The sequence below is a fragment of the Gekko japonicus genome, unplaced genomic scaffold (assembly GCF_001447785.1).
Source record: "Gekko japonicus isolate JY-2015 unplaced genomic scaffold, Gekko_japonicus_V1.1 scaffold4254, whole genome shotgun sequence".
Classification (NCBI taxonomy): domain Eukaryota; kingdom Metazoa; phylum Chordata; class Lepidosauria; order Squamata; family Gekkonidae; genus Gekko; species Gekko japonicus.
Genome location: NW_015174975.1, coordinates 33,745 through 47,284, shown reverse-complemented (window position 1 = coordinate 47,284; position 13,540 = coordinate 33,745). Strand labels below are relative to the sequence as shown.

Sequence of the window (13,540 nt, the reverse complement as noted above, 5' to 3'; positions counted from 1 at the left end):
GGCTGCTGGACAGCCTGTTTTGTGGGGGGGGGGTGTGAAGACCGACTGGAGCGTCTCCTTGCCCCACCCAGCGCCCTTCCCTCTGTGCCCGGCTCCCAGGAAGGGGCAGAGGGGAATGGGAGACGCAGACGACTCCTCCGGCTGCCAAGGAGAGGCAGGCGGGAGTTTAAGGCGACAGACGGAGGGGGGAGGGCTTGCAGGCCTCTCTTCCTGGCAAGGGGGGGGAACGCCACGGGTTGTGGGTGGGTGCCAGGCTGGCACTGGAGGGCTCCCCGGAAGTCTGCAAGAGCCTGGCATAAACAAAGCGGGAGGCCGGGCGGTCTCCTGGGCCCCGAGGGAGGGCGTCGTCTTCTTTGCAGGAGAGCCAGCGGTTGCCAGGAGTTACTGTGGGCGCGCAAAGATAAAAAGCCGCCGATGGGCCGCCCGCCCCAGGAGCCTTGTCTCCAGGGACGCCCAGACTTTCCATCCAAATAAGTCTCTGCAGCTGCTTTGCGGAGGGGCCCCTTTCTAGCAGCTGAGCTGCTTTATTCCTTGATTTACCTTACTTGTAGTCCAACTTTCTCACTTGGAGTCAGGGCAGAGAGCGTAGAAGACATCAGTGCCGTCCGCAGGGCAGGGCGTCCAAAAGACAATGCGCCGGGCATCTGACTTGTAGGCATCTGGAGGACCAATCAGAGGGGAAGCACGACATGTTCAGATGGAAGCCAGATTTGCATCGCAACTGGCTTCTTGACCGCCACAGGCAGGGCCAGCCGGACCCAGAGGTAGAGGCCCCAGCAGTGCTCCCTCTAAGCTGAGTGAGTGTGGGCCAGCTCACCGTTTTTTAGCCTCCGGGTCTCACATTTTTGCCTGAGCTCGGGGAGGAGGGCTCCGGAGCAAACCAAGTTATGCAGCAGCCAAATCGCTTGCGCCCAATTTTAATGCCTGGAGCTCACAAAGTAGAATTTTTGCTCACAAGACTCCACAGCTTAGAGGAAGCATTGGTGGCAACCAGTGTTCCCTCTAAGCGCAGTGAGTGTGAGCTAGCTCACAGGTTTTTAGCCTCCGGCTCACACATTTCTGTCTTAGCTCAGGAAGGAGGGCTCCAGAGCAAACGAATTTCTGCAGCAGCCAAAAGGCTTGCTCGCAACTTTAATGCCAGCAGCTCACAAAGAAGACTTTTTGCTCACAAGACTTTACTGCTTAGAGGGAGCCTTGGTTGCAACCAGTATTCCCTCTAAGCTGAGTTAGTGTGAGCCAGCTCACAGTTTTTTAGCCTCTGGCTCACACATTTTTTGTCTGAGCTCAGGAAGGAGGGCTCCAGAACAAACTCATTTATGCAGCAACCAAATCGCTCGCTCATGACTTTAATGCCCGTAGCTCACCAAGTAGAATTTTTGCTGATGAGACTCCACAGCTTAGAGGGAACGTTGGTCGGCTTCCAGAAAGCCGGAGAGCTGCTGGGCCAATTGCCCAACAAGAAGACAACCTTCGTTTTTGTCGCCTCCCCGACTTGACTGGCAGCCTTGTGTGTTCATCATCCCCAGGGAGGTGCACCCAGCCCCCCCCCTTCTACCTTCAGGAGGGAGGCTGAAGATGGTTTTCTTTAGGGCTGCATTTGATTAAAAGAGCCTTGTGGTTTTTGAATTTGGGGGTTTCGTGTATTTTCACATACTCCGTTTTCTGTATTTTATTGATACCGTTAGCCGCCTTGCGCTCCGTAAGTAAGAAATGCGGCTAGTAAAGAATCGGAGAAGCAGGGGACACCAATCGGGGGAGGCGCGCGCCTCCAGCACCCACCTGGAGATGGCGGCCACAGACCTTGGCATCTTCCGCTCTGTGCCACCGCCCGTCATGCCAGTGCCTTTGCCCTCAGGCAGGAGGGGGGTTTGTGGCTGTGTCTTCCTGGGGATTGGTTGGAACGCCGCCCGCAGACTTTTCCTCCCGTCTAACAAATCTAGAGTCCAGTGGCCCCTTTAAGACCAACAAAGTTTTATGCCAGGTCTGAATAAACTTCGACAACTTTGAATAAACTTTTGTTGGTCTCAAAGGGGCCACTGGACTCTAGATTTGTTCCTCTGCTTCAGACCAACACCTCGGCGACCCACCTGGATTTGTCTCCTGTGTCACACAACACCGAAGGCCAAAAGGCCTTTTGCTTTTGATCAGAAAGCTGATCTTTCAGGGAAGGGTACAGAGAAGTACGAATGCCCACAGCTCTCCCCTCCCGTGGCTTCTGGCTAGCCCTCTGGAGAAGGGTGTGTGTGTGCTGAACTCAGTGGACCTTTGACCAGTGTTCCCTCTAAGCTGAATTAGCGTGCGCTAGCTCACAGTTTCTTAGCCTCCTCCTCTTTCTTATCTCAGAAAGGATGGCTCCAGAGCAAACTAATTTCTGCAGCAGCCAGATCGCTCGCTCATAACTTCAATGCCCGTAGCTCACAAAGCAGAATATTTGCTCACAAGACTCCATGGCTTACAGGGAATATTGCCTTTGACCCTGGCGAATCCCCTCCTTATTCCTTTGGGATGCTGTTTTCCCCTGGCTTATCCCAAGGGCTTGGAAGTTATAAAGAACCGGGGTTTCTCTGAACACCGCCGAGCGCCTCCCGTGGCCAACAGCCACGCCTCGAACTCCGCCACAGAGGATTCTCCATCCTCTGGGCTCGGTGTGACATTATCGTCAGCCGAGTCAGTCAATTGCTGGGATAATTATATAAGTTAGATCAGATCGAAATACTTTGACCGCAAGCCGAACGTGGTTTCCTGGGGCCAAGGACGCCACGGCACAGTTTCCCTTTCCACCAGGCTGCATTTGCTAGCCAGGGCAGGCGTGCGATGGGCTTGCCCCCGTGGCAGGGGGGGACGGGGGGGACCTAGCCTGACCCACACATCCCACATTTGCCAAGTGACGCTTACTGGCCCGGAGATCAGTTCCTCTGGCCTGTCTGTTCCTCCAAGATGCCTTGCGGGCTGAGGACTGGTTTCCGTGCGTATTTGGGTGTTGCAGGATTTCACTAGCTGTCCCCATGGACTCTTTATTGTGAAGTAACTGCACTAGAAAATATTTAAATAACAATCACCAAATTCTCATACAAAAAATGTGTACAAAAATCTGCATATATAAATGCAAGCACTTTGCCCTAGGAACGTTCTTTCAGAGAATCTCTTGCAACTATCTTATGATACATCAGTGAAATTCACGAATGAAATTGTTTATACGGACCTGTTGAAATAACAGACCAAGAATCGCTGCTTTCATCCACATTCGGAAGAAGAGTATTGAAACGGTAGAACATTCCAGAGATCATCGTCAATTTCACCATTTCCCGCTGCCTTTATGCATTTATATAGGCAGATTTTTTGTACACAAGTTTCGTATGAGAATTTTGTGATTGTTATTTAAATATTTTCTGGTGCAGTTACTTCAGAGTTCCTTCCCTATTTTCGGTCTGTTCTGTGACCATCATTTTTTGAGCCAACGGACCCTTTGCCAAAAAAGTGTGATGGGTGCAGGGAGGGGGGAGCGGTGTTGTGTGGAGAGGGTCCCCTCCTCCTCGTCTCTCTCCCCCCCTCCCCTCTTTCCCCCTCCCCCTCTTACAGTAATCCCTCTGTCTTTCTCTCTCATGCAGCAAACCCAAGGAAGCCTCCTTCAACGCTGGTGAGTTGGGGGCCAGCACCCCTCCTGGCTTTAGGTTGCGGGCAGGGAACGAGATTCAGGGAAGGAGCCCCAGGATGGGAGCTGGGTGCAATTCGAGTGGCAGGAGTCTGTCTGCGAGTATGTGCACGCGCCTGACCTGGGGCAACAAGCAGTGTTCCCTCTAAGCTGAGTTAGTGTGAGCTAGCTCACAGTTTTTTAGCCTCACGGCCGTGAAGGCCTTCCCCGTTTGTTTTCTAGGTTGCACAAGTGAGCTTTGCAGAGGGGCTCCGCGTTTGATCGCCTGTCCGAGTCTTGTACTCGCCACAGGTGGATGATCGTCTGCCGGCCTCCGCTGGGGGGATGAGGGGGTCGGGAAGGAGGGGAGGGACGTCGTCTGGGAGCCTGGAGGACCGTTGGCGGGAATCGCAGGACTTTGGGATCTTTGTTTTCTAGGTTGCACAAGTGAGCTTTGCAGAGGGGCTCCGCGTTTGATCGCCTGTCCGAGTCTTGTACTCGCCACAGGTGGATGATCGTCTGCCGGCCTCCGCTGGGGGGGATGAGAGGGTCGGGAAGGAGGGGAGGGTCGTCATCTGGGAGCCTGGAGGACCGTTGGCGAGAATCGCAGGACATTGGGATTGCCTCTCCCCTTCTCTCGCTTATATCTCCCTCTCCCCCCCCCCGGATGCAGAGGATGGTTACGTGAAGATGTTCTTACGGGGACGGCCCGTCCCGATGTTCGTCCCCGACGCCGTCGTTGCCACCTACAGCCTAGACGCCAAGCTGGACTTGCCCCATAAGAAGCTGAAGCTGAACTGGGTGTATCCTGCCCCAAAGGGGCTTGCTGAGATCCGACAGGGGGGTGGGGTGGGGTGGGGGAGACACGGGTACACAGCTGCTCTCTGCCGGGCTGGGCCCTGGGCCCGCCTCGCTCGCTCCTGTCTCCTCTGACTGGCCAAGGCTGCCCGGGGTCTCAGGCAAAGAAAGTCCACTTCCGCCCTGAGCACCTGGGGCTTTCGGCCACGCAGCCCAGGCCCGGGGTCCCCGACATGGTGCCCCGGTGCCCACCAGCACACAGCTGCTCTCTGCCGGGCTGGGCCCTGGGCCCGCCTCGCTCGCTCCTGTCTCCTCTGACTGGCCAAGGCTGCCCGGGGTCTCAGGCAAAGAAAGTCCACTTCCGCCCTGAACACCTGGGGCTTTCGGCCAGGCAGCCCAGGCCCAGGGTCCCCCAACACGATGATGTGAAGCTGCCTTACACGGAATCAGACTCTGGGTCCATCAAAGTCAGTATTGACTACTCAGACTGGCAGCGGCTCTGCAGGATCAGAGGCTAAGGTCTTTCCCATCACCTCCTGCCTGGTCCTTTTTAAGTGGAGGTGCTCTTGGGGATTGAACCTGGGACCTTCCGTATGCCAAGCAGAGGCTCTGCCACTGAGCCACGGCCCCTCTTTACAGCTCTCCAGGGTCTCAGGCAGAGAGGTCTCTCCCATCCCCTCCTACCTGGTCCTTTTTAACTGGAGATGCTGTTGGGGATTGAACCTGGGGCCTTCTGCATGCCAAGCAGAGGCTCTGCCACTGAGCCACGGCCCCTCTTTGCAGCTCTTCAGGGTCTCAAGCGGAGGTCTTTCCAGTCACCTCCTGCCTGGTCCTTTTCAACTGGGGATGCTGGGGATTGAACCTGGGACCTTCTGCATGCCAAGCAAGATGCTCTGCCACTGAGCCACGGCCCTTCCCCCATGGTGCCCCAGTGCCCACCAACACCTCTCCTTGCCCCCTCCCAATTATTTTTGGAAACTGGGCGGAGCCAGGCTTGGCTAGTACCCAGCAGGGCTTCCGATTGGCCATGCAAATTGAAAGGCACCCTGTTAAATGGAGCTTCTGCCAGGGATATTGGAGAGTTACTGTCGGAAGTGTGCGTGACCCCACTCCCGGGCATTCTGTGGCCGCCCCTGCTGCCTTGACAGCCATTTGGTGATTGGCTTCACCTCTAGCGGCCCCCCCCCCCCATGTTGGAATTCCAAACTTTCCAGGCCTGGACCGCACCCCCCCGGGTTCTCTCTTCCTTGGCCTCAGAACTGGTGCCAGGACTCTCTCAGCCCATCCTTGTTTTTCTCCCTTGACCCAAAGTTGCACACCACAGCTATGGGTATCGGGGGCGCGACTGCCGGTCCAACCTGTTTCTGCTGCCTACGGGAGAGATCGCGTACTTCGTGGCTGCCGTGGCCGTCCTCTACAACGTGGAAGAGCAGCGCCAGCGCCATTACCTGGGCCACACGGATGACATCAAGTGGTAAGAAGGGCGTGGGCGCGACGGCATTACTGCATGTATATGGACTGCTGCATAGGAGACAGAGGGAAAGGCAACCTGTTTGCAGAGGTGTGGCCTCTACACACACCTGCACAATAGGGGAAAGAACCTCAGAAGAGCCCTGCTGGATCAGAACAGAGGTCCATCTAGTCCCACATTCTGCCTCACACTGGGGTCAGCCAGTTCCTCTGGATGGCCGACAGCAGGGCATGGAGGTCGAGGACTTCCCCTGAGAAGAGCATCAGAAGAGCCCTGCTGGGTCAGACCAGCGAGGGTCCATCCAGTCCAGCATCCCGTCTCACACAGGGGCCAGCCAGTTCCTCTGGAGGGCCAACAGGGCAGAGAGGCTGAGGCCTTCCCCTGAGAAGAACATCAGAAGAGCCCTGCCGGGTCAAACCAGTGAGGGTCAATCTAGTTCAGCCTCCTGTCTCACACAGTGGCCAGCCAGTTCCTCTGGAGGGCCAGCAACAGGGCATGGAGGCCGAGGCCTTCCCCAAATAAGAACCTCAGAAGAGCCCTGCTGGATCAGACCAGGGAGGGTACACCTAGTCCAGCACCCTGCATCACACAGTGGCCAACCAGTTCCTCTGGAGGGCCAACAACAGGGCAGAGAGGCTGAGGCCGAGGCCTTCATAAGAACATCAGAAGAGCCCTGCTGGGACAGACCAGGGAGGGTTGACCTAGTCCAGCATCCTTTTCTCACGCAGTGGCCAGCCAGTCCCTCTGGAGGGCCAACAACAGGGCAGAGAGGCTGAGGCCGAGGCCTTCATAAGAACATCAGAAGAGCCCTGCTGGGACAGACCAGGGAGGGTTGACCTAGTCCAGCATCCTTTTCTCATGCAGTGGCCAACCAGTCCCTCTGGAGGGCCAACAGCAGGGCAGGGAGGCCGAGGGTGCAGAGCGAACAGAGGGAGAGAAGGTCTTGCTTGGTTTGGGGTCCCATCTCGGGAAACAAATAAGGACATGGCTGGCTTTTTGGGGGGAGGGTTTTTTTAGTCCCCAGCAGTCCGTGGGACCCAAGCTCTTCTCCTGTCTCCCCTAGCCTGGCCGTGCATCCTGATATGGTCACCATCGCAACCGGACAGGTGGCCGGGACTTCTAAAGATGGCAAGGTGAGGGTGCGTGTGTGTCCCGTGGCCAGACTGAAAGCATCCATTGTGAGGCTGGGAGGGGGGGGGTTGTGGGCTTAGAGATTCCTTCTGCTGAAACCCAGCCTGTCGGGGAGACGAAGAGCTGTTTCAGTGGGTCAGACCGAAGGTCTGTCTGGCCCAGCATCCGGTTTCTGAGAGGGGACAGCCGGTCTCCTTTGGATGCCCATGTGAAAGGGCTCCCTGTCCCGGGATCTCTGTTGCCTCTGGCCTCTGGTATTCAGTTAGACTGCTCCCGAGCGTGGAAGCTTCTTTCGGGCGATTCGTGCAAATAGCTGTTGAGAGGCCTCTTCTTCTTCCATGGAGACAGTTCCAGAGAGCAGCCGTGTTGGTCTGTTGCAAAACTGCTGGATTGGCATCTGGCAGCATCTTAACAGACCTGCAAGATTTCTGGGCTATCGGCTCCGGAGAGCCAGCGCTCCCTTCATGAATGGAACCTTGACTTTCAGAAGCTCGTATCCCAAAATCGTATGGGTCTCTTGAGCTGCTGCTGAATCAACCTGGTTCTTTTCCCATGAAACTGATTATTTTTTTAAAGCCATTTCAGCTTGTGGGGGGAACCACATACCCTGTGGCAAGGAGTCCCGTGAGCTAATTGTGTACTGGGTGAGAACCTGCTTCCCTTTCTCTCTCCCCCCCCCCCAGCCTCTGCCTCCCCACGTTCGGGTCTGGGACTCCGTCAGCCTGAACACGCTTCACGTCTTGGGGCCGGGGCCCTTTGATCGAGCCATCAGCTGCGTGGGATTCTCCAAATCTGTAAGCCAGACCTCCTCCCTTTCCTATCCCTCACCCCCAACCCTTATGCCCTCAGAAAGAAAAATAGATTTTAGGGGATGTCTGCAGTGTGGATGTTTGTCTCTTTCGGGGCAAGGTCCGGGCCCTGATCTGTTCACGTTCAGGAGGTTTCAAGGCAAGTCCAGGGTTAGAACATAGGATGGCCAAGATAACCGACTCTATGAACAGATCACACAAGTCCAATGTTCCCTCTAAGCTGTGCAGTCTTGTGAACAAAAATTCTACTTTGTGAGCTGCTGGCAGGGGTCGTTTCGTAGAAAAAGAGCTAGGGGAACTCTGTTACAAAGTTACATGAAAAGATCCCTGTCAGTGAGGGAGAAGATTGTGTGTGATACCAAAGCAATTGTTCATCATTTACACATTACTAGTTACATTGTACCACCCTCTTATTTAGTATTTGTTTCAATAAATCCTCTTTTATCAAAGTTTATACCAGCTCTGAATGACATACTTCCCAGGACCACATAGTTCCTCGTGAGCCTTGAACTCGGTCTACCAAACCAGTAAGCAAAAGTAAAAGCATAAAGGTTTGGAAATCCTTAAAATTTCCTGGTGGCAGCAGATTCTACCCAGTTAAACAAAATACAGAACACTTTTAAAGTGAAACTAGTCCTCCCCAATAAGGACGTCACACAGACCTTCTCCCTTTCCTATCCCTCACCCCCAACCCACCCCAGTCAATTTCTCTTAGGCCCTCAGAAAGAAAAATAGATTTTAGGAGATGTCTGCAGTGTGGATGTTTGTCTCTTTCGGGGCAAGGTCCGGGCCCTGATCTGTTCACGTTCAGGAGGGTTCAAGGCAAGTCCAGGGTTAGAACATAGGATGGGCAAGATAACCGACTCTATAAACAGATCACACAACACCTCTACTCCAAATTTGTACGTATTTGGGCACCAGTGCTAGATTATATGGTTACACAAGATAAACTTCCTTCAAACCAAATATATCACAAATGGTTGTACCTGTAAGTCGCAACTGATGTAAAATATTATTAACCGTCTACAGCATACCACATTTAGTTATACAAATTAGATGTAATTCCACAGAAATTTGGTTTAGCATTTCTTTAAGAAGTAGAATTAGTATAGAATAATATGCTCTCTTACGCTGTTTATGCTTTGAGTTTTATGGTATTCTAAATACCTTGTTATTTAATGCCTGTCGTGTACTGTTTTACTATCTTAGATTGTAATGCTTGAATTACATTTAATAAAAATGTACATTAAAAAAAGAAAAGAAAATAGGACGGGAACACAGAGCTCTGGTGTTTTGTTTTTTCCTCTGTGTAGATCCCAGGTTTTTTTTTTAGCAATTAGATCTTCATCGGAGAGAAGATAAAAGCCACAATCGCCAACTGTTGTCGGAGTTAGCTTATAGCAGCTCGGAGAAGTCGGGGGACAGATGAACAAAGTTATTGTGTGCTCCCCTAATGAAGAACTAATTACTTGAAACATGCTGGGGGCCTACACGCTAGAACAAAGAATGCTCTCCTGCAAGTTTTTAGGTCTCCCCCCCCCCGCCCAGTTTTGTCCTGCTGCCCTGGACAGCTTCCCGGCACTCACTTTTCCTCCCACTTTTTTTGGAAGAAAAAGTGAGTCTTATGGTCCAAAAAATACGGTAATTGCTTGAAACATGCTGGGGGGGGGCCTACACGCTAGAACAAAGAATGCTCTCCTGCAAGTTTTTAGGTGTCCCCCCCCGCCGCCCAGTTTTGTCCTGCTGCCCTGGACAGCTTCCCACCAAAGGTTCCTTGTGTTGGTATAGTCAGAATCAGAGCCCTGCGAGAGGAAACATTTCAATACCCATTCGTTATATCCTTTTAATTAATAACACATAGCAATTATGACTTGAAAAGATTCTTTCCTATGCATGCTTCCGTGAAATCCCATGCACGTTTACTAGGAACTAAATGCCACCCTGCTCAATGGGATAACTCATAGGTAAGTATGTGTGGTACTGTAGGTCTGCTCCCTGAACTCTGTGGAATTCATTTCTTAAACACATTTAGAATTGGCCTATTAAATTAATTACCCCAAATCAACACTGGATTAGATTGTTGACCACAATGTCATCACTACTCAATCCTAATTCAAATGCCACTTTTGATTAAAATCCTCTTTTAAAAAAAATAATAATAATAATCAGATTTTGCCACTAAGAGCCCTGGATTCCGCCACCCAATTGTGCATCCGTAAGGTTCTTACAAAACCGGCTTATTCTTCCTTCCACCCGGGAGATTTCCCAAGAGATATTAAAGACGGTGATAACGGAAGGGTACGGCCAGAGGGGAAGGGGGTGAGATTCCCTCTGCTGCCAAGAGGACCAGAAACCTACCGATCTTGTTAAAAATGAAACTGAAATTATGTGCCAGTCTTCATGACAAGAACTTTATAGACCGTGTGTGTGTGTGGCTGCGACGGGTGCAGAGATTGGCTGTGATCCTTCCACAAGAGAGGCAACCGCTAATGACAGGCGTCTGCCCTCTGTCCGTGACTCCTTTCCTCTCCCCAGAACGGAGGAGGACTTCTGTGCGCGGTCGACGACTCCAACGACCACGTCTTGTCTGTCTGGGACTGGCAGAAGGAGCAGAAGCTGGCCGATGTTAAGGTGAGTCCCCCCCCTCCGTCCCTTCCTTCCTCTCTCCGCTCCGTCCCCCACCCCACCCGGCTTCGCCCTCCCACGATCTGATGCCGTCTCCTCCCCTTCCTCCGCCAGTGCTCCAACGAGTCTGTGCTGGCGGCCACCTTCCACCCGACGGAGCCGATGCTGCTGATCACTTGCGGGAAATCCCACATCCACTTCTGGACATTGGAGGGGAGCAGCTTGAGCAAGAGGCAGGGCATTTTCGAGGTGAGCCCGGGGGGGGGGGTTCTCTTTTGTCCCCCGAGGGAGGCGTAGTCCCCCCCCTCCGTCCCTTCCTTCCTCTGTCTTCGCCCTCCCACGAGTTGATACCGTCTCCTCCCCTTCCTCTGCCAGTGCTCCAACGAGTCTGTGCTGGCAGCCACCTTCCACCCGACGGAGCCGATGCTGCTGATCACTTGCGGGAAATCCCACATCCACTTCTGGACATTGGAGGGGAGCAGCTTGAGCAAGAGGCAGGGCATTTTCGAGGTGAGCCCGGGGGGGGGGGTTCTCCTTTGTCCCCCGAGGGAGGCGTCGCAAGCCCCCTTCTGCCTGGGCTTAGACCTGTTGATGGGTTTTTGTGTCGAGGCCGAATGTCGCAGAGACCCTTTTCCCCCTGTCGGTCACGTGGGTCACAAGTGCCAGTGCAGTGCATTTGGAGGCTCGAGTTCATAGAATCATAGCGCGTTAGAGTTGCAACTGGGACCCTGCAGGTCATCTAGTCTGACCCCCTGCACTCTGCAGGAGCACAGCCGAAAGAGCGCCCTCTCTCTCTGCCTGGAACTCTGGAGAGCGGCTGTCGGTCGGAGTAGGCAAGACGGACACTTGACGGACCCAGGAGGTCTGATCCAGTCAAAGGCAGCTTCGGGTGTGCTCCGATTCAGAAGCGTTTTGCCAATGTGACAGAACAGATGCGAATATCGAGCCGTTCAGTGCCGTCTGTCCCTCGATGATGTTCTGTGATGCTCAGCCAGAGAGAGGTCCCCTTTGCGGCCCGGCTGGGCCCAGCGGCTCCGCCACGTGGAGGATTCCAGTGCCGTGCCGTTGCAGTTCCGGCCGTTGCCACTCCCAGTTTGATGCATCGGTTAGCAAGAGGAGTGTTTCCCGCTTCCCCCACCTCCGAAAAGTCCATCTTCCCTCTCCCCCCACCCCCCCTGCAGGCACACAACCCAGGAGAACTGGTTCTGCTGTGTTGACTAAAGGGGTTGGCTCAGAATTCTCGCTTGTGTCATCGTGCTTGCAGCTTGGTTGGGGCTGCAATGTTCCCTCTACGCTGTGGAGTCCTGCGAGCCAAAATTCTAATTTGTGAGCTACTGGCAATTAAAGTTGTGAGCAAGCGATTTGGCTGCTGCATAAGTTAGCTTGCTCTGGAGTCCTCCTTCCCGAGCTAAGGCAGAAATGTGTGAGCCGGCGGCTAAAAAACTGTGAGCTAGCTCACACTCACTCAGCTTAGAGGGAATACTGGTTGGGGGATACTCTTGTTTTCTTGCCCCCGCCCCGTGAATGGAGCACCGGGCTGCTTTTTTTGTGGGGGGGTGAGGGCTTCATTCCTGGTTTGGGGGCTCATCTCTTCCCCCCCTCCGCATTTCCCCACAGAAACACGAGAAACCCAAGTACGTCCTGTGCGTGGCTTTCACGGAGAACGGAGACACGGTGACCGGCGATTCTGGGGGGAACCTCTACATCTGGGGGAAAGGTGGGGCTCGTGGCGGAGGGCGAGGACAGGAGGGGCCGGGGGAGGTATTTGGGTCGGGGCAGGAGGTGCTGAGTCTGTCTTGCTGGGCAGCCGGACTTGTGGCTTTAGGGCTGAATCCGTGATGGGGGTTGACCGAATGAATCGGCGTGTTCTTTCCCCTTCATTCGCGGTCATGAGGACCACGCACGGTGCAGTGGTTAAGAGTGTCGTGTGGGGATCTGGGAGACCCAGGTTCAAATTCCCACTCTGCCCTGGATGGTCTGCTGGGTGGCCTTGGGCCAGTTGCCCCCTCTCTGCCCAACCTACCTCACTGGAGGAGCAGGAGATTGGATTCATACCCCGCCCTTCAATCAGAGTCTCAGAGCGGCTTACAGACTCCTTTCCCTTCCCCTCCCCACAACAGACACCCTGTGGGGTAGGTGGGGCTGAGAGAGCTCTGACAGAAACTGCTCTTTTTCAAGGATAGCTCTTATCATTGCCCAAGGTCATCCAGCAGGTGCAAGTGGAGGAGGGGGGAATCAAACCCAGTTCTCCCAGATTAGAGTCCGTGCACTTAACCACGACACCAAACTGGCTCACGGGGTTGTTGTGAGGATAAAATGGAGGATAGGAGAAGGATGCAAGCTGCTTTTAGGGCCCCACTGGGGAGGAAGATGGGGTACAAATGCAGTGGATGCATCAATAAATTGCATGCTGTTGCATGTGCCCAGTGACCAGGCACTCGGGCACCCGTTGGTGGCCCTCGCTGTCAGTTGGTCCCACTCCTTTTGGCTTCCACGGTGGGGGAGAGATTATTCTAGAGTGACGCACAACACACAGGGAGGTGCTCAGGTTTTCGTTCCGTTTAATGGCGGTGTCCTTTGCCTGGCAGGGGGGAACCGGATTTGCCATGCCGTGCCCGGTGCCCACGAGGGAGGCATCTTTGGCCTGTGCGTCCTGCGGAACGGGACCATTGTCACGGGAGGAGGCCGGGACCGGCGAGTGGTGCTCTGGGGACGGGACTACCAGAAGCTGCAGGAGAATGAGGTAACGGGGGGCGGGAGAGGAGGGCTCTCTCACACACAGACGCACGTGTGCTTGACGCTGCTTGATACAAAATCAGAGCCTCCATCGTCAAGATCAGTGTTGCCTACTCAGACTGGCAGCCGCAATTCAGGGTCTTGGGCAATGCTCCCTGTAAGTTATGGAGTCCTCTGAGCAAAAATCCCACTTTGTGAGCGACTGGCATTAAAGTTGTGAGCGAGCGACTTGGCTGCTGCATAAATCCGTTTGCTCTGGAGCCCTCCTTCCTGAGCTGAGACAAAAATGTGTGAGCCGGAGGCTAAAAAACTGTGAGCTGGCTCCCACTCACTCAGCTT

At 54.1% G+C, this 13,540-nt stretch overlaps 1 protein-coding gene across 1 annotated transcript in view; it reads left to right on the top strand.

Moving 5' to 3' along the window:
• The window catches only part of LOC107122132 (echinoderm microtubule-associated protein-like 2), a gene marked incomplete at its 3' end in the record, with an annotated part of 38,695 nt that overhangs the window by 21,305 nt on the left and 3,850 nt on the right, over positions 1 to 13,540 (top strand). Inside the window, exons 5-13 of the mRNA XM_015425165.1 lie at positions 3,609 to 3,637; positions 4,305 to 4,434; positions 5,754 to 5,903; positions 6,964 to 7,033; positions 7,715 to 7,825; positions 10,376 to 10,471; positions 10,841 to 10,975; positions 12,083 to 12,182; positions 13,054 to 13,208. Of these exons, the coding sequence (XP_015280651.1) occupies positions 3,609 to 3,637; positions 4,305 to 4,434; positions 5,754 to 5,903; positions 6,964 to 7,033; positions 7,715 to 7,825; positions 10,376 to 10,471; positions 10,841 to 10,975; positions 12,083 to 12,182; positions 13,054 to 13,208 (976 nt within the window). The remainder of the gene's footprint in view (positions 1 to 3,608; positions 3,638 to 4,304; positions 4,435 to 5,753; positions 5,904 to 6,963; positions 7,034 to 7,714; positions 7,826 to 10,375; positions 10,472 to 10,840; positions 10,976 to 12,082; positions 12,183 to 13,053; positions 13,209 to 13,540) is intronic.